Source organism: Populus nigra, chromosome 6 (assembly GCF_951802175.1).
Source record: "Populus nigra chromosome 6, ddPopNigr1.1, whole genome shotgun sequence".
Classification (NCBI taxonomy): domain Eukaryota; kingdom Viridiplantae; phylum Streptophyta; class Magnoliopsida; order Malpighiales; family Salicaceae; genus Populus; species Populus nigra.
Window position 1 is genome coordinate 16,216,239 of NC_084857.1, and position 18,329 is coordinate 16,234,567.

The 18,329-nt window shown below is 33.2% G+C and overlaps 3 protein-coding genes across 6 annotated transcripts; 2 read left to right on the forward strand and 1 right to left on the reverse strand.

The window, feature by feature from the left end:
• Positions 1-1,995: 1,995 nt before the first annotated feature.
• On the forward strand, positions 1,996-11,094 carry LOC133697346 (chaperone protein dnaJ 16-like). 4 transcript variants are annotated; one of them, XM_062119816.1, is made up of 12 exons: positions 1,996-2,373; positions 2,858-2,981; positions 3,197-3,279; positions 3,419-3,530; positions 3,611-3,715; positions 6,834-6,887; positions 7,288-7,377; positions 7,483-7,591; positions 7,693-7,841; positions 7,920-7,973; positions 8,076-8,296; positions 10,079-11,094. In XM_062119816.1, exons 1-11 carry the CDS (start codon positions 2,243-2,245, stop codon positions 8,289-8,291), a joined length of 1,227 nt encoding a protein of 408 aa, XP_061975800.1. In that variant the 5' UTR covers positions 1,996-2,242; the 3' UTR covers positions 8,292-8,296; positions 10,079-11,094. The 4 variants fall into 4 exon arrangements, with proteins under 4 accessions (XP_061975800.1, XP_061975798.1, XP_061975799.1 ...); XM_062119814.1 differs by lacking the exon at positions 10,079-11,094 and adding an exon at positions 8,393-8,790; XM_062119815.1 differs by lacking the exon at positions 10,079-11,094 and adding an exon at positions 8,553-8,790.
• LOC133697347 (peroxidase 6) lies at positions 9,654-10,730 on the reverse strand. Its single transcript, XM_062119817.1, has one exon. The coding sequence runs from the start codon at positions 10,728-10,730 to the stop codon at positions 9,735-9,737; it is 996 nt and encodes a 331-aa protein (XP_061975801.1). The 3' UTR covers positions 9,654-9,734.
• A 4,679-nt stretch (positions 11,095-15,773) lies between the features above and the next one.
• LOC133696742 (IAA-amino acid hydrolase ILR1-like 4) lies at positions 15,774-18,187 on the forward strand. Its single transcript, XM_062119016.1, has 5 exons — positions 15,774-16,253; positions 16,550-16,675; positions 16,756-17,070; positions 17,174-17,302; positions 17,609-18,187. The coding sequence occupies exons 1-5, from the start codon at positions 15,801-15,803 to the stop codon at positions 17,993-17,995; spliced, it is 1,410 nt and encodes a 469-aa protein (XP_061975000.1). The 5' UTR covers positions 15,774-15,800; the 3' UTR covers positions 17,996-18,187.
• The last annotated feature ends 142 nt before the right edge of the window (positions 18,188-18,329 follow it).

An 18,329-nucleotide genomic window follows, 5' to 3' on the forward strand; every position in this document is an offset into this window, starting at 1 on the left:
GCCTAACTCAGAGAGTTTTGCTGATTCAGAACTTGGCTCAAACCGAATTTCATTTTGAACCAGATTATTTTTACCAAACCGACATCATTTCATTAAAAACATATGAAACAATGTTGTTATAGTTAAAAAAAAAATTGACTAATAAAAAAATGAGTTGACTAGTCGACCACTAGTTAACTCGACCAATCCATAACTTGGGTTTTGGGCCGCTTTATAACTATATTTATGAGAATCATGTAACGAGGAAAGGGTGGCCCTTCAATTCTTATTATTGGTTTGGGCATCATTGAAAGGAGACTTTAAAAAAATCATCACTTAATTCTTACATAAAAAAAGAAAAAAAATTCTTTGAAGAAAAATCCATTCTTTCATAGGCTGTTTGAAACGAATTCTTTACCGTAATTGAATTTAATCATAGTGTTCAATTTTAATTCAATTTATAAATAAGTAGGATTCATATACTTGGAAAAGATAGATTCAATTTATTTATTTTCTATATTACCCTCATCATGTTTATTTTATTCATTTAAAGGTCTCTAAAAAAAAGGTATTTTAGAAAAGATATTTTCTTTTTAGAGATTGTATTTTCTTTGAAAATCAAAGAAGTTGGCTTTTGATTTACTTTTATATAATTTTTAGAGATTGAATTCCTTTTAAAATTCAATTATTAACATTAAAAATAATTTCAGATATAAAATATTAAAACCACTTAATTTTACTCCATTTAGAAAATTTCAATCATGAATAAACTTTATTTTGTAAAAATAAGGAAACTAATCTCTCACACTAAGATAAATATTTAACATGAAGATATATTTTTATATAACGTTAAGGCATAAAAGTTTTACATGATTCATTTATTAAAAACATTAATTATTAGATTCATGTGATTTATTAACGATATCCACTAATTTAATGCATGAGATACTTTTATATATATATATATATTATAAGTGAATTATATAAGAGATTAACTTTATTCATTTTTTTATTAATGAAATAAAATATATAGAAATAAAAAGAAAACAAAAATAATTTTCCAAAAAAGAGAATCTTCCCCTCCATTTATATATTCAAACTTGCACATCTGGACCGAAGTGCGTCTTACGCAACCTACAACTGGCGCGTGTTCAAAAACATGCGGAACTTTCACTCACAAGCCATAAAGGGTGAATCGCTCAACAAGATTGCAGTTTATTGAAAAGAGTATCCAATTCTTGAAAATTGTTATTCTGTCCTTGTAGTTGTGTAAAAATAGTTAATTAATCCATTGAATTTAGAAAATCCAATATCATATCCTTGTTTGTCTGTATCTTAGTTTAGTTTTTTTTTTTTTTTTATAATTGAGATAGACTCAAGATTAATTTAATAAAGACCAAATTTAATAAGCTTGAGCTATCTACTAATTGGTTTGGAATATTAATGAGCATATTTTCAAATATTTCTTAAGAAAATATCATTAAAATAACTAAATAATCCTTATATTTAAATTGAGGCTAATACATATTTATGAGAATTATTTCTCTTAACTATTATTATGTTAAAAATATTTATGTTTTTTCATGTTCATAATGCTCATTAGAAAAATCAACAAACCAAGCATGAATATTATTCTAAAGCTTGTTATAATACTCAATTTCAGCAATTAAAGCCCTGTCTGTTTTTGTATTTTAAAAATGCTTTTAAAAAATTTTAATTTTAATTTTTAATTTTTTCTTTACTTTAAATTAATATTTTTTTGGTATTTTTAGATCATTTTAACTAGCTGATATAAAAAATAATATTTAAAAAATTAAAAAATATTAATTTAATCTACATGAATCAACTGGATAATTTAATTATTCTTTATTTATAAAAAAACCATTCGACATAGACAAATAAAGAGACTATAACTTACAGAATTTCAAAACTACGAGGACTAACTTATAAACGTAAAAACAAATCCGGAAAGATTACTTCTGAGTCACTAACCCTTTATCCCTAGATTTTCCCCTCCAAATTTTCTTGGTGGTTTGTCTCTATCGCGGTCGCTCTCTCTCTCTCTCTAAGCTCCAGCTCAGGGGAGGTCCCATCCCATGGAGTCCTTCTCTTTCTAGGGTTTCTTTACTTCCTCCACCAAACACAAAATTGAGAGAGAGAGAGAGAGAGGAATGTTGGAAAACATTTGGCTATCTCCTTCCTTGCTGCAGTGATTTATTTTAGGGTTTTGTTAGTTATTGTTGTATATAAATAGAATAGCGTAATGCCAGCTCATCGATCGAAGCAGGATGAAGCAGCAAGGCAGGTGCGGCGAGACCCATACGAAGTCCTTGGCGTCTCCAGGAACTCCTCTGACCAGGAAATTAAGTCCGCCTACCGTAAAATGGCTCTCAAGTATGTTTTTTTTAATTATTATTTTAAATTGGTTGAAGATTTATTTTTAATTTTACAGTCTTTTTTGTTAATTTGGACAGCTTTTGTGATTGAATCTTCATTTAATTCTAAGAGTGCATCAACGAAATAATTTAATAGGGTTTTACAGGATGAGTAATTATTGTTTAAGCAAAAAATAGAGGTAAATAAAGGTTTTTTGTGACATTATTGGGGTTACTGTAATTATTTCCTAGTGCAAGTGCAATGTATGACTTGTTTGGAAAGCAAGATTTGATTTATTAAAGATATGATGGAAAACAGAATAAAGAGCCGAACTTGGAGTAGTTAAGTAGCACAATTGGGTGGCAATGGAACTTTGAATCACTACTAGTTCTTATAAGATACCCACATACATTGAGGTTGAAAACGCCCTCCATTTTTCTTTTCCCTTGTTTCATCCATTGCTAATCAAGGTTGGAAAATTCTCTTTCGCCTACTATTTCAGGTACCATCCTGACAAAAATGCAAATGATCCTGAAGCAGCTGATATATTTAAAGAGGTTACATTTTCCTATAATATATTGGCTGATCCAGACAAGAGACGCCAATATGACTCTGCTGGTTTTGAGGTGAGGAATTTTGGCAGTGGATGAATAATGTTTTGAATTCAAATGTTAACATAGATTATTTTCCTCTCTTTGAAATAATGTGGTTCATTCTGCAGTTTTTGGGGCTATCCAGATACCAGCCATTTCAATTTCTTGTAGAATTGTAATAATTTAGTTTTATACGTGTTTTATATGATTATGTAATGCGAAGCATGATCTTGCTGTCATATGATCAGGCTGTCGAATCAGAAAGTCAAGAACTTGAACTGGATCTTTCAAGTTTGGGAGCTGTGAATACTATGTTTGCGGCACTCTTTAGGCAAGTTTATAATGAATTTATGCGATGTTAATCATCAAAATAATTTTTTTAAAAAAATTATTTTGGAATAATTCTCATGAGTTATGATGATTGTGATGGTTTGTATTGATTTTTATTTGTACTGTTTCTTTCATGATAGTAAACTTGGAGTACCAATTAAGACCACTATATCAGCAACTGTTTTGGAGGAGGCGCTTAATGGTGCGGTTGATATTCGTCCACTTTCACTTGGGGAACCTATTTCTAGGAAGGTGAGGTATTTGTTCTGGTTTGTGTGTCAGTTTTTGTTATTGTGCTAGGTCTCATTGGAAAAACCTAAATTTTTAAACAGGTTGAAAAGCAGTGTGCTCACTTCTATTCTGTCACGATAACAGAAGAGGAGGCAAGGGCTGGATTTGTTTGTCGAGTGCAATCGTCTGACAAAAGCAAGTTCAAGGTTAGAATAATCATAAACCTTTGGCACAAATCCTTAATGATTTAAGTCCGATGGTGTATTTTTCTCCTACTTTTTATTTTGTATGCCCAACTGTATTCTTGCTGAGCAAAGGATTTTAGCATCTTTGACTGAGGTAATGAGGTTAATGTTTGAGTGAGAAAGGAACATATCGCTTATTGGAGTAAACTTGGCAGTCATTGAATGTATTTTATGTCACCCTTTCCTTTTAAGTTTGTGTGAGATTTGAATGGAATCAAGGAGTAATAATCACTTTCTGTTTGCAAGACACACAGAGGACAACTTCTGATGAAGGGCTTGTCTAGTGTTACTTTCAGTCACTGAGCAAAGGATATTGTTGGAAAAATCATTCCTCTCTTTATTTTCTTTAGAAAATAGTCTTTTTTTCCCCTTTTGAGATTAAATGATGTTTTCTTCAAAAAGCTGACTCATGGTGGAACGCTTTGTAGAGGCCCAAAAGCTGCCATGCAGCCACTGTATATCAATACTAAACCAATTGTAAGAATGAGCCTTTTCAAAGAAATGGCTTTAGAGATTTCTTGTTCAATTCATTTAGTGTGCAAATTACAGATTATGATATTGCAAAGCTGCCTGATAGGGTCAAAAGAGCATACTGAATGTTTGTTTTTAATTGGAGTTCTGAAAATGCCATTTGTGATTGAATGTTCCTTAGTATGGACGCTCATGTTTTTTACTCAAAAGCAACAGAAGTTGGTTCAAGGATTGTGTGCTCTTAGTTTGGGATTGTGGTGCATTTAAGCTTGTATGATAGCTAGTCAATTGTGAATTGCACCATATAATGGCAAGTTTCTAGGGAAAAGTTGCAAAAAGCTATCATGTGGTTGGCGCATTTGCAGTTATTGAACAAGTTTCAAATTTTTAAACTTCAGATGCCCATGTTTTCATATTTTGCATTTGCCATTTCCCATTAGTTAAGTTTGCTAAAATAAGTCCAACTTTTTTCTTCTTCTAATTGCTATAATTTCTATCAATTGATAAAATTTTTGTTATCAACCTCAATCTTGATTATTTATCAATACTCGTGGTTTCATTTGTTGCATTTGCCCTTTTCCATTAGTTATGTACAGAGCACTGTATTCCTTGGATGGTTTTCTTGGTATTATAAAAAGTAGTGTATTTCTTTCTTTTTTCTATGAATGTATTTCATGTTTTTTTGTTGTCCAAGGTAGTTGGATCATAAAATATAAATAGTGACACATTTCATGTACAGGAAGTGTCTGTTACAGTGTTGAATTAAATGTTCAATTGTATGAAATTAAAAATGTAAAAAGTTTGAGGATTTATATCTAGCAACTTAAATGAAAAAAAAGGCAGATGCTATCAGAGAAAATCACAAGTCACTGAAGTGCCAAATTCTCAGTCTCCGAAGTGCACATGTGCCAATCCACAGGGTACTATTTGCATTTTCCCAAATTTTCTTCGGAACAAATGACACACATTGCAATATGTGACAGTGTGTAGAGAGGTATATTTTTGGTAGATTGGTATTCTGTAGTTTTTAATGAATAATAGAGAGCTTTTTTTACTCAAGGTTGCCTTTCATTGCTTCCTCAATGTTAGTGGTACTTTTCATTGGTTGGAAGCCCATGTAAAAATCTGTGGCCAATTCAACAAAATCAGCATAGTTGACTGGGCGTGATAGGGGTTAAAGCTTTGAATTTAATTGATTGTGAATTTATTGATAAGCGGGAGCTGTCTGATTTAATATTTCCTATAGGAAAATATTGGGTTCTTGACTGCTTGGTCTGTTCGGGCATTATGACTCTCTTCAAGAGAGGAGTTTACTGGTCTCCTATGTTGGTGCTGAATAAGTGCTGCAATGGAGATGACAACCCCAATTGTAGAGAGTCTCCTTTTTTCATAGTTAATAAGGAATGAAAGAAGATATTTGGCTTCCTAAGTTGATGCTGAAAGAGTTTCCTGTAAACAGTCTTTTGACTCATATGGCCTTGCATTTTCCTTAATCATCATAATTGATTTTCTTTAGCTCTGTTGGAAACATTTATTTTTTGCATTTGTTTTTCTCTTCACCTTTCTGTAGTGATGGAGAATCTGATGGACCTTCTCTTTTGGAAGCAATGAATTTAGATTATTTTTGGTTATGTTCTGGGACATGGAAATCTGTTCCTTGATACTACTTGATAAAAAGAATCAGGGAGTAGAGAAGTATCAGAAATGGGTATGGGAGAAACCAAGAAAATTAATTGTTTTTTTTCTTTGCGGGGGCGGGTTGAATGGGATGGAGAGTGATCAATCTCAAAATTGAACTTTCATTCATCAATGACTATCTCTGAACTATAATTCTTGCTCTTATGTGAGTAATGAAAACCCTAAACCCAGAATGATAGGATAATGATTGGAAGTAAAAAACCAAAAGACAATTACTAGTAGTACAAAATAAGTAGTCAACACTAACTGGAAGATATAACTCTCTAAAATAACTAGATACGTAAGAAAATCTTCAATCATTCTCCATCAGTTCTTTCCTTCCAGGAAAAAGAAGACTTCCTGGCCTTTATGGGATACAGATTATAAGCCAAATAGTCCATCTTTGCCTTTCAATGACTTTGTGCTGTGGGAGCAGATTTATGAGCTTATGTAACTTGAAACTGTTTCTTATGGGCATTTTGTTGGAAAACTTGGCAAAAAGAAAAAGAAAAAAACCGATTAAAATGTCTATATGAAAAATGTCTCTTCCTGGATTGTTTTAGTTTTCTGACAACCAGTCCAAAAGTTTCTCACACCATAATTATTAGACCAGAGTTGAGGGTCGACCCAGCCTAAGGCCTAGGTCAACCCAAGATTGTTTTATAAAAACCCTTAAAAGACATCATTTTGGTAAAAAAAGACTGGGTTTTTCCACTAACCTGACCAGACCTGACAGGCTGGGTCTTATAACCATGTCTTGCACCCCCCTCATTGCTGTCAAACAAATTTCAGATTCCCACAATTGTTATTTCATTTTTAGCAGTTTCGTGTAGTGAGTTCTCAAGTGATATCGAGTACGTAATTTTCTCCATCTATAACTTATGCGTGAAAAATGATCATTAGGCATACTGATTGAGTGTCTTTTGTACAGTTATTGTATTTTGATCAGGAAGAAAGTGGTGGAGGATTAAGCCTTGCTCTACAGGTATGATGCACTTTCCCCCGTCTTTTTCCTTTTCTTGTTGGTTGATCATCTTAAATCAAAGCCAACAGTTCCATATTCTTACTTTGATTCTAGTCTTGGATGGATCTTAAAGAACATTATGACTTCATTTATCATATTACGACTAGCAGATTGGAGATCTTCCCACAAAAGAGATTTTAGATCTCTCTCTAGTGAAGTATAACTGACTAGATCCCTAATTATGATGGACACTACTTGGTCAAAAGGGGAGCTACCGTTGACGAAGTTCTTTCTGGAATTGATCTGCCTTTGCATGTTTGCCATGTTTTTAGCTCAATAGACTCTAGTTTAATATTCTTGACTAAACACATTCAATATCATTACATTTCACCCATTTTTACTGGTTTGCTTTTTGGTGTAGGAAGACAGTGCTAAAACAGGAAAGGTTACATCTGCTGGAATGTACTTTCTATGTTTTCCTGTATACCGGCTGGATCACACTGTCAACTCTGTAAGCTGATGATTTAAGAGACCAGTGTCAAGTGTCATCTTTGATATTTGTCTTTTATTTGATTCATTCATCCTCATTTTGGCTGTGGAATTGTTGTGGTTTCAGATTGCAGCTGCAAAAGATGCTGATGCTGCTTTCTTCAAAAAATTGGATGGGTTTCAGCCATGTGAAATATCTGAACTGAAGGCTGGAACCCATGTTTTTGGTGTCTATGGTCAGTTCTAAGATTTTTCTTGTTGTTTAGGGTAGTATACTTTGATAATATATGTGCGGATTGGCTGACAGCATCCTTCTGGTCCTGGCTCTTTCTTTCAGGTGACAATTTTTTTAAAAGTGCAAGTTACTCAATAGAAGCTCTTTGTGCCGCACCTTTTATGGAAGAAAAAGCTAATCTCAGAGCTGTTGAAGCTGAGATTCTTGGAAAGAGGGTAGAAATATCCAAGTTTGAAACTGAATATCGAGAGGTTTGCACTTGACTTCAGCAGTCTATATTTGTCTGCTCTTGCCTCTCTTTGTTAGTAATTTTTGTGGCCTTTCGACAGGTATTGGCACAATTTACCGAGATGACCAGTAGATATGCACAAGAGATGCAAGCAGTGAGTTTAACTTGTCAAAATTTGTTGCTGATATCTACATGAAGATGAGGTATGAATAGATTGATGTTTTCTGAATTTTCACTGTTGATATTGGTTTTGCAGATTGATGAGCTTCTTAGACAAAGGAATGAAATTCATGCCTCCTACACCATTGCTCTGCCAATGAAGCGGAGTTCAAGTAAAAGCAGGAATAAGGGTCCCTTCAGGGAGACCAAAGAAGATGCACAAGTGAGAGATAAGAAACCTACAAGGGATAGATCTAAGAAGAAGAAATGGTTCAACATCCACTTAAAAGTTGACAAAAGAAAGCCTTGCTAAATATGGTAAGATCTGCGACATTTGCTTTTTCTTATTGCATGTTGTGTCTTTGCCTTGGACAGTAGTTTAATTGTACTCCTGCTGTGAATGCAAAATCTTAGCTGGATACGGGAAGTTGAATCTGATGCACTAGGGTTAATGGATTAACTGTCTGCACACATTAATTTGCTTGTGTTCTGGCGCTAGTGCTAGTAAAGTATGAGGTTAAGCAATTTCTCGACCATGAGTGGTCATTCTATTGTTCTGCCATGTGAAGTGCAGATGGTGGTTTTGTCTTGAGGTCATGTTCTGCCAGGTTGTAAGAATGACAGCATCTCGTTGATATTGTAAAATTCCTTCCTTTGTGCGCTCCTTTTGGTCATTCTATTGTTCTTTCCCCCAGATTGTAGGAACACGTACTTGTAAATTGCATTAATTATTCATAACCGCATCATGCACATGTTCTGTACTGCCCAAGTGGGACAATAATTGGTTGGTAGTTAGGTCACTTCGATTTCAACTTTTCCGTCGTGAAATTCCGTTGTTACTGATAGCGCAACCATAGGCAGTGGCATCTTTCTTTCATTGTTCTGGTTCTGTTACTCAACTATCCAAGTAAATTTAATGTAATTAAGAAAAAACCGACTTCTAGAGGTTCTCTCCCTCTCCCAGCCAGTGTGTTCAATGATTTGTCAATGGTTTTTTTCATCGAGAAACGAAACCTAGCAGTCAGTGTTTTCCATGGGCATCCTGTGGAACTCTCGTGCAAGTTGAAGGAAGGTGGTGATATAGAAATCGCGTCTATAAACTAATGGCATGCGTCGTAATCATGATCACATTAAATTCTTAACTCCATTAGATGATTCTTAATCACACTATCTTACATTACATTGTTTTGTACCAAATATATGGACAGTGAGAACTTTTTCCCCTCCTTGCTTTGATGATGCTTTGAAGGTTACTAGTACGTACATCTTGGATATGTCAGCTTCTGCATTCGTAATATACGGATCACAAACAGTGCTGCTTTGGAAGTGTATTATCCATAGTTTTGAAACCGGACTGGCCCGGCGGGTCGATTTGGGACCCGGCCGACCCGGGCCCAGCCCCGGGTCGGGTTGAAGAAAAAATAGGAAAAGTCATGATCCGGCAAAACCCGGTTGCAACCTGTTGGTTTTTTTTTTTTATTAAAATGATGTTTTGATTTTTTTAAAAAATAAGGATTGACTTCGGCAGCCTGTTCAAAACCTGGTGACTCGGTCAAAACCTGGAACCTGAATCTTGGACTGGATCGGGTTTAAAAACTATAGGATTATAATTCAACAAGTGTGCGTGCTTGATGTATATTATGTTGAAGGATGCATCTGTTTCGCCCAAGAGAAATAATACAAACAACAGTAAGACTTCCCTATTCACAATCATGGACCCTTCTCTTCCAACTAAAGCTGCAAATGATTACCATTTCTAATTAATCTTGGCAGCGTTGAACTGATCGCACCTATGCCTAACCTCTCCCTTCGTCCCTGTCTTGATCTTATAAATGCTAACTTTCTCCATTCCATGTGCAAAAGCTTCAAAGAATGCAGTCTCATTAGCAGCATACAAGTCTACGAAGGGCTTGGTCCTCCTATCCACGGAAAGGGCTTGATCTGTTGACAGCAACCCTAACCCCCTCTGCAGATTTTTATAGTACATATTGTCAAATTTCCCTGGTGTCATCACGTCATTATAAGCACTCATAGTTGGGTCCTTCGTGTAATTTGCGCACAATTTCCTTAGCCCTTCTGCATATTTGGGGTTGTATGCAGGGTCAGTCTCTGAAGTCTTGCTGAAGTTAAAAAGCCTGTGACTAAATTCTTTGCAATGGGAAAACCCTATCGTATGAGCGCCGACCAAAGCCACCATTTCTTGCACTGAAAACCCTTTGGAATAAAAAAGGGAGATGATATCTGACAATGGCATTGTTGGTTGAGCAATATTGCCTTGGACAAGAGAGGCGTTGGATACCAGGCCATCTTTGCGTCCTAGACGCACATGGTAGTAAGGACCTCCCACCATTGTGACAAGGTTGCGTGCAGCGGTGGCTAGAATGTCAGCACAAGAGACAATGCCGGGGCACTGGAGCTCAAGGGCAGTCTTCGCACGAGTGACAAGGTCATATGCATCTCCAGGGATGGACTGGTCGATGTCAGCATCACGTTCAGCTTTGTTGAAGGATGTGGAGGTGATGAGCAAGGAGCCATCACAGCCTTCCACCATGCAGTCGTGGAAGAAGAGGCGAAGAACGCCGGCAGCAGTGGTGGGGCTAGCAATTTGCTTGTCCGAGACGATCTGTTCCATGATAGAAGCGAATTGTGGGCATGTTTGGTTGTAATAGTCGACGGAGAGTCTGGACTCTGAACATGGAAAGGAGATGAAGAAAAGAAGTAATATGAGGAGATTATGGCCAGGAGATGCCATGGTGCAAGGTTTCTGAAAGATATGATGGAGTTAACGATGGGAAATTGTTAAATCATGTGAAGGATGATGGATTATGGGAAATTAACAAGGTAGAGGATCAGTGAAGGATGTACGTTTTGGTTAATTGTGGAAGAGAGGCTTTGGAGGAAAAAGAATGGACAAGTTTGGACGACAGAGTTTTGACGACTTCAAGGGATTATTATATTAATTAATTACCGCAGGAATTTTCATAATATACATGAGAAGTTATTATAGCTTTTGTCTAGGTGGCACCACCGTGGCACGCCCTTTTTCGCGGGCTGACCAACTTTTTAGCAATGTAAAAAAACAAATTTCAGCGAAAGAAAATTTTCTTATGACTCAAGTGATAGATTATAAATCATTCTGAATCTAATAAGATAGTAATGAAAGTAAATGAATCGACTAAGAAAAAATTACTCTTGTTAAAAGAAAAATAAAATTATAAAGTTTTTTTTTAATCAATCCAAGCTAACATGACAAACTCCTAATTCAGATTGTGAAGACAAACCAATATAAAAAGCAAATTGAAAAAAATAAAGATAATCAATTCTTAACTATCTAAATATAAAATGATAAAACTAAAAGAAAAAAATAGTCAATAAAAATGAGTCTAAAAAAATAAAACACATGCAAACCTATGTAAGGCCACCAAACTTAACAAGTTAGATTATGCAAACGAGATAACCTAATAGAAGAAAAAACTAAAAGAATAACGAAGCTTAATTTTAAAAATAACATAATTTTGAAGGACGATACAAAAAAAATATAAAAAAAACCGACCTTAAAAAAATACTTAAGTTAACTAGTCAAACCTGCTATCTAAGTCATGAGATTAAGATAATCTGATTAAAAGCATAGTTATCAAACTCGGCCCGGGGGTTGACCCTGCCAAGGGGTCAGGTCCTGGGTTTTATGAGTCAACCCAAATCAACCCGGAAAAATTTTAAAAAAATATTCAAAGTTTTAATATTTCATATAAAAAAATTAAGAAAAAATCCATGTGAATATAGACTATACATGTTGTAAATAATGAAGTTTAAAAGAATATTTTAAAAAGTTTTTTAATCATATATTAAAAAGATACTATGTTATCCTTTTAAGTTGAAGTATTTAAATAAAAAATATTTTTTTATCCCACATTGAAAAAATATAACTTTTTTCTTGTGAACATAGTATATATACTAAAGGGCTTCAAATCTTACATTGAAAAAATAACTTTTTTTTTGTGAACATAAAGTATATATATATTAAAGAGTTTCAAATCTCACATTGAAAAAACGTAACTTTTTTCTTGTGAACATAGAGTATATACACGAAAGGACTTCAAATTCCACATTGAAAAAATAACTTTTTTCTTGGGAACATAGAGTATATATACTAAAGGGTTTCAAATTCCACATTGAAAAAACATAACTTTTTTCTCGTGAACATAGAGTATATTTAAATCCCACATTGAAAAAACATAATTATTTTTTGGAAAAATAGAGTATATATACTAAAGGGTTTCAAATCCTACATTGAAAAAACATAATTTTTTTTTGGAAAAATAGAGTATATATACTAAAGGGTTTCAAATCCCACATTGAAAAAATAAAATATTTTTCTAATATTTATATAATGAACTTTAAAAAGTATTAATAACCAACTAAAAAAGATGAAAAAAGAGGGGTACAGGAGAAAAACCACATTTGAAAAGAGAGAAAAAAAACATCGGGTCTCGTCCAGGTTCGCCCGGGTCATGGGTCGACCCATCAGGTTGACCGGGTTTTCCCGGGCTGTTGCACTGCCTGATGTTTTAACAAACCCGAACCAGTCAAGCCACCAGGTCCTGGGTTGACCCGCCGGTCTGAGTTTAATAACAATGATTAAAAGGAAATTAATTGAAGAAAATCACGAAACCTATTTTTCAAAAAAATAAACGTCAAAGGATGAAATTGAAAAAAAATAAATGAAAAAAAAAGATGTTAACTTTTCAAATCTGTGACTTAAGTTACTAAACCGGAAGCACCTCATCTAGAAAAATCACAAAATCCAATTCATAACAATTCAAATGTCGAAGGATAAAATTGAAAAAAAAAAATCAATTATACAAAAGGATCTAAAACAAAAAATAACAATTAAAAGAATGATGATCAAATTCAAAATAAAAAAAAAATAAATAAGAGGACAACCTAAAATTTTGAATTAAAGGGAAAAATTAAAAAGAAAAATTAAATTCACAACAAGATCCTAAAAAAAAAATAATCAAAACCAAAAGAATGAGAGTCATAAAGGAAAAAATACAATATGTATTTCTTTAGCAACTTATAAAAACAATTGCTTCATTTCATAAAGGAAAAAATACAATATGTATCAATCTCAATAATTCTAATTAATATTCAGTCTTAATAAAGTATCGACTAGGAACATATAAGAATAATACTTTGATACAATAAGAATCTTATAATTATAATCATTTTATAATTTCATTTGAAAAATAATTTTGTTCTAATAACTTTATCTTTACTCTAGATTTATTAATCAAATATAAATGAATATCAAAGATAAATTTTTTTTACTAATAATAAATATGTTTTTACATGAACAAAGTTAGTGTTAATTATAACCAAGTGTTTGGGTATGAGACAAATATAATGATAATATTGATTTTATAATGCTTTTATAAGATTCCTATAAGTGAATTTGTATTTCTACAATATTCTCATTATATTTCTAATTGAAACACAATACAATTAAAAATTATTTTAATCAAAGTTTATCTAAAATATTAAAATTCTTAAACTTGAAAAATGTTTGGATAAAACAGTAAATTGTTTATTTGTAAATAATTTAAAATTATTTTTTATACATAAAATGTATTAAATAATTTATTAATACACATGTGGAACATAAGTCACAAAGTCTATTTTATATAAAATATTTGTTAGAATTTGAAAAATAAGATTGTATCACTAATTACTATCAATTATTATTTTTACTATTAGGCCTAATATTTTTTATCCTACCTTTCATGCATTAAACTAAGAACGATCTTCATGAGATATAGTAAAAAATCAGAATTAAAAACCCTAAGGGATGTAGTTTAACTGATCAGGCTCTATGTTTGCTTTCTAGAAGCCACTGCTTCGAGTCTCACCAAAACCACTTGAGGCTTATATGATCGTTAACTTTAGGGTTTGTGGGATTAGTCAAGGTGTGCGCAAGTTGACCCGAACACCTACATTAATAATAATAATAAAAATCAAAATTGAGAGATTTATTAATTTTTTTATATTTGATTTAATATTTAAGGTAAATTATAAAAAATCCGTTTAAAGTGTCATAAAATTATAGTGACCATCCAAAGATTTTAAAATATTATAAGAACCCCTTAAAATTTAAGTAAATATTACAAAAACCTCATTTTTATCTAGAATACTCCTCATGTTTTTGCATTATCCCCTTAGTATTAAAGATGTTTTGGATATAAAAGAGAGATTTTATAATATGTCAAACTTTTAAATGATTATTGTAATTTTACTCATTATAATTTACCTTAAGATTTAAATCCTAAAATTAAAGAAATAGGACTTTCTCAAAGTCTTCCAATGACCCTGCAAATGGTGGTAGGTGCACCAAAGTTTTCTCAGCTATCAATTCCCACGTGACGCGCGAGGCATAATTGCTTTAGGGCATTGATATTTTCTCAAACTCTATTCTTCCTCTTGTTTGCTAGAACAATGTAATAGGTTTTCGACCCCACTCAAAAATCTTAAATCAGACTTTTAAGAGTATTGAGATATTTTCTTTGTTGTTCGCATTTTAATTTTAATTTTTTTTATTTTTTATTTTTTATTTTAGTTTTTTTTTTTTATAAAAGTTTGATTTATTTTTAATTTTATTCTTCAATTTAAATTGATAGTATTATATTTTGTGATTCGGTTTTTTTATTTTGATTTTTAATTTTCTTCTTTGTCTTTTTGTAAAGGTTATTATTCTTTTTAATTTCATCATTTAATTATAATATTTGTTTTTGTTAATTTTGATCCTCATTATTCTCTAATTTTTTTTCTTTTACTAATTTTTTTTTCAATTTCACCCTTTAATTAAATATAAGATTTATTTTGGATTTTAATTTTGATTTTCATTCTTTTAATTGCTATTTTTTTTAAAATCTTTTTGTATAATTAAAACTCATTCTCAATTTCATCCTCTAACATGTGATTGATTGAGAATTGAACTTTATAGTTTTTTTCCAGATTAGGTGTTTCAGGTCTAATTTTTTTTTTTAAAAAAGACTTTATAATTCTTTTTATTTTTTATGGGTTTATTTGAGTCTTATTATTTGGGCTATTGATTTGACGGGATATCCCAAATTACCTTGACATTAATTACCTAGATTATAATATTTTTGGTCATTTGATTACTTTATTTTGATACCTAAACATCATTTTTGATAAAACAATAATTCAGCCCCAAGGCTAGTATGTTTGTATGTATTACAACAACTATACTACCATTTATTCTATTTTCTCACCAAATCTAAATTATTTGAATTCAAAATTATATAAGACATTGTTGTTAAACCTGATTTGAGGTTAATCTGGTATAAGATTCAAGTCACAATGAAATGATTTAATCTAAATTATTTATTTTTTTTAAATATTAAAATAATATTATTTTAATTTTTTTAATAAATCAAACCATATTTTTATCATATCAACCGAATCATGAATTGATCCATCCAGTTGATCAAGTTAAATTAACTTTTTTTTGAGTCATCTAACCCAAATTAAAAAATAAGGTGGTTAGATCTTGAATTGACCCACCAGAGCAGCCGGGTTAAAACAGCAATGTAACATCACCATCCAATAACAGGAAAATCAAGGGTAGAATCCAAACCTTATCCTGCCAGAATGCACCGATGAAATGGACACGCATAAGTAATGTCATAAAAAGAAATGAAGGAAATGATCACGTGATAAAACTGCACCACCGCACAAATTGAAATAGTCAAATAGCAGATTACATACATGTAAATAATTTTTAAAAGAGAACCAAACGAAAACCATGAGCAACGCACTGACAGTGGCAGGCAAAGGCAAATTGGCCATGGACAAATGGGTGGTGCAGAGTAGCATTTTCCTTCTCTTCATTGCCATGTCCTTAGCCTTTCGATTCTCTCTAAACCCAAATGGGAAACACTTTGATTCTCTTCTAACATGCCAAAATAATAATAATAATAATATCTCTTCTTCTTCATATTTGAAAGAGCGGATAGTTGAGTTGGCTAATGATCCACACACGGTTGACTGGATGAAGAAGATTAGGAGACAAATACATGAGAACCCTGAACTTGCTTTTGAAGAGTTTGAGACAAGCAAGTTGATTAGGCAACAACTTGATCAAATGGGTATTGCTTATCGGTGGCCTGTGGCAAGAACTGGTGTAGTGGCCACACTCGGGTCTGGTTCTTCACCCTTTGTTGCTTTGAGAGCTGATATGGATGCTTTGCCTATTCAGGTATTATGTTTTCTTCCTGTCAGAAACAAATACACACACACACACGCACATACATATTGGTTGATTTAATGGTATTTCTTTAGCAGAATTCTATAAACCATGCTTTTTATTCAGACATGGTAGGATTTGATTCTGTCCTAAATATAGATTTAGACATCGCTTGATTTTTCCATGATATGTACATGTTTTTCTGTGCTGTCCAAGCATAACTTAGGCATTTTAACAGAATTTGCTCACTTGGGACTAGGAAAAGAAATTTATATCTTGGACTATATATATATGCTGTCTCTCAATAGGAAATGGTCGAGTGGGAGCACAAGAGTAAAGTAGATGGCAAAATGCATGCCTGCGGCCACGATGCGCATGCTGCAATGCTCCTCGGTGCTGCAAGGATCTTGAAACAATTGCAAGATACGTTGCAGGTAAAGTGTGATTTTGTGGAAAACTTGTTGATTTATATTGATGTTACTGTCAACCGCGGAATTAAGAACTACAAATGCAGGGAACTGTCGTGCTTATATTTCAACCAGCTGAAGAACAAGGGCAAGGTGGTAAAGACATGATTGCAGAAGGGGTTCTTGACAATGTAGATGCCATTTTTGGGTTGCACACTGTGCATAGGTATCCTACTGGAGTGGTTGCTTCTCGGCCTGGAGAATTCCTTGCAGGATGTGGGAGTTTCAAAGCAAAGATAATTGGAAAAGGTGGTCATGCTGCAATTCCCCAAGACTCTATTGATCCAATTTTGGCAGCATCAACAGCAGTGATTAGTTTGCAGAATATAGTTTCTAGAGAGATTGACCCTTTAGATTCCCAGGTACTATAACCATGCCTGGGAGCAAGCTACATTTCTTCAGTTTAGTTTTATGATTCTAAGGTGCAGAAGATTCTAATTCCTTGTCGAAACTTGGATATTACAGGTGGTTTCTGTAGCTATGATCCATGGAGGTACTGCATTTAATGTCATACCAGACTCTGCTACAATAGAAGGAACGTTCAGGGCTTTCAGCAAGAAGAGCTTCAATGCACTCAGGGAAAGAATAAAAGAGGTAACTTTAACTGCTGACCTTAGAAATGAAACCTCTTCACGATTTTTAGATAAAGGCCACATACGAGTTGTGTGATATCTAGAACAACAAGTATTGTAAGGTTTTCGTAATGATACCCAAGAAAACAAACAAGGGTCTGAGTTCTGGCCACAGCAAGCCTCTTGATAAATCAACAGATCTGTTGTAGTCATACTGAAAGTGTTAAAACTGGACAAGGAAAAGGAGCAAGCATTTCATAGAATCCTCTTATTGAAGAAACTTGCACTTCATCTCTCTTTTTTTAACCGCGTTAATGTCTTGTGCCAGGTTATTGAAGGGCAGGCAGCTGTACATAGGTGCACTTGTGAGGTAAATTTCACAGGCACAGAACATCCCATAATCCCTCCAACAGTAAATGATGCCAGAATTTACGAACTTGTTCGGCGTGTTTCCATTGATATCGTAGGAGAAGGAAACGTTGAGCTAGCTCCTATCTTCATGGGGAGTGAAGATTTTGCTTTCTACCTTGATGAAGTACCTGGATCCTTTTTATTTCTAGGCATGAGAAATGAGAAGATTGGGAGTATATATCATCCACATAGCCCATACTATACCATTGATGAGGATGTGTTCCCTATTGGAGCATCAATATATGCGGTCTTTGCACATTCATACCTTTCAAATGCAACAAGAAACTTGAATTCTTATGACTAAAATTATTTTCTTTTTCTCTTGTAATCGTCTGTCTATGATTTTTTAAGGAGTGAAAATAGAGTTTACCCAATATAGTGACTTTAAAAGGGGAGACGCTAGAATAAACCTCATGTTCAGTGCAAAACTCGAGCATCCAAATCTTTGTATGCTGTAAACTTGATTATTAAATATAGTAAATAATGTATTCTTGTTTTTCGAAACTAAAACTTGATGAATAAAAACTTAAAATCATTCAGCTAGCTAGAAACTTGCAGTTTGTGAATTTGCCGAAGTACAGAAACAAGTATCTTTTCAGAATTGGTGATGGGAAAAAAATTGTTTGAAAATTATTAGA

Excerpts from the sequence above, each read along its gene's own strand:
- LOC133697346 (XM_062119816.1), top strand. The coding sequence starts at position 2,243 with ATGCCAGCTCATCGATCGAAGCAGGATGAAGCAGCAAGGCAGGTGCGG. Across the intron at positions 2,374-2,857 it reads TACCGTAAAATGGCTCTCAA|GTACCATCCTGACAAAAATG; the intron begins GTATGTTTTTTT and ends CTACTATTTCAG. Across the intron at positions 7,842-7,919 it reads TTGAAACTGAATATCGAGAG|GTATTGGCACAATTTACCGA; the intron begins GTTTGCACTTGA and ends GCCTTTCGACAG.
- LOC133696742 (XM_062119016.1), top strand. The coding sequence starts at position 15,801 with ATGAGCAACGCACTGACAGTGGCAGGCAAAGGCAAATTGGCCATGGAC. Across the intron at positions 16,254-16,549 it reads TGGATGCTTTGCCTATTCAG|GAAATGGTCGAGTGGGAGCA; the intron begins GTATTATGTTTT and ends GTCTCTCAATAG. Across the intron at positions 17,303-17,608 it reads TCAGGGAAAGAATAAAAGAG|GTTATTGAAGGGCAGGCAGC; the intron begins GTAACTTTAACT and ends GTCTTGTGCCAG.
- LOC133697347 (XM_062119817.1), bottom strand. The coding sequence starts at position 10,730 with ATGGCATCTCCTGGCCATAATCTCCTCATATTACTTCTTTTCTTCATC.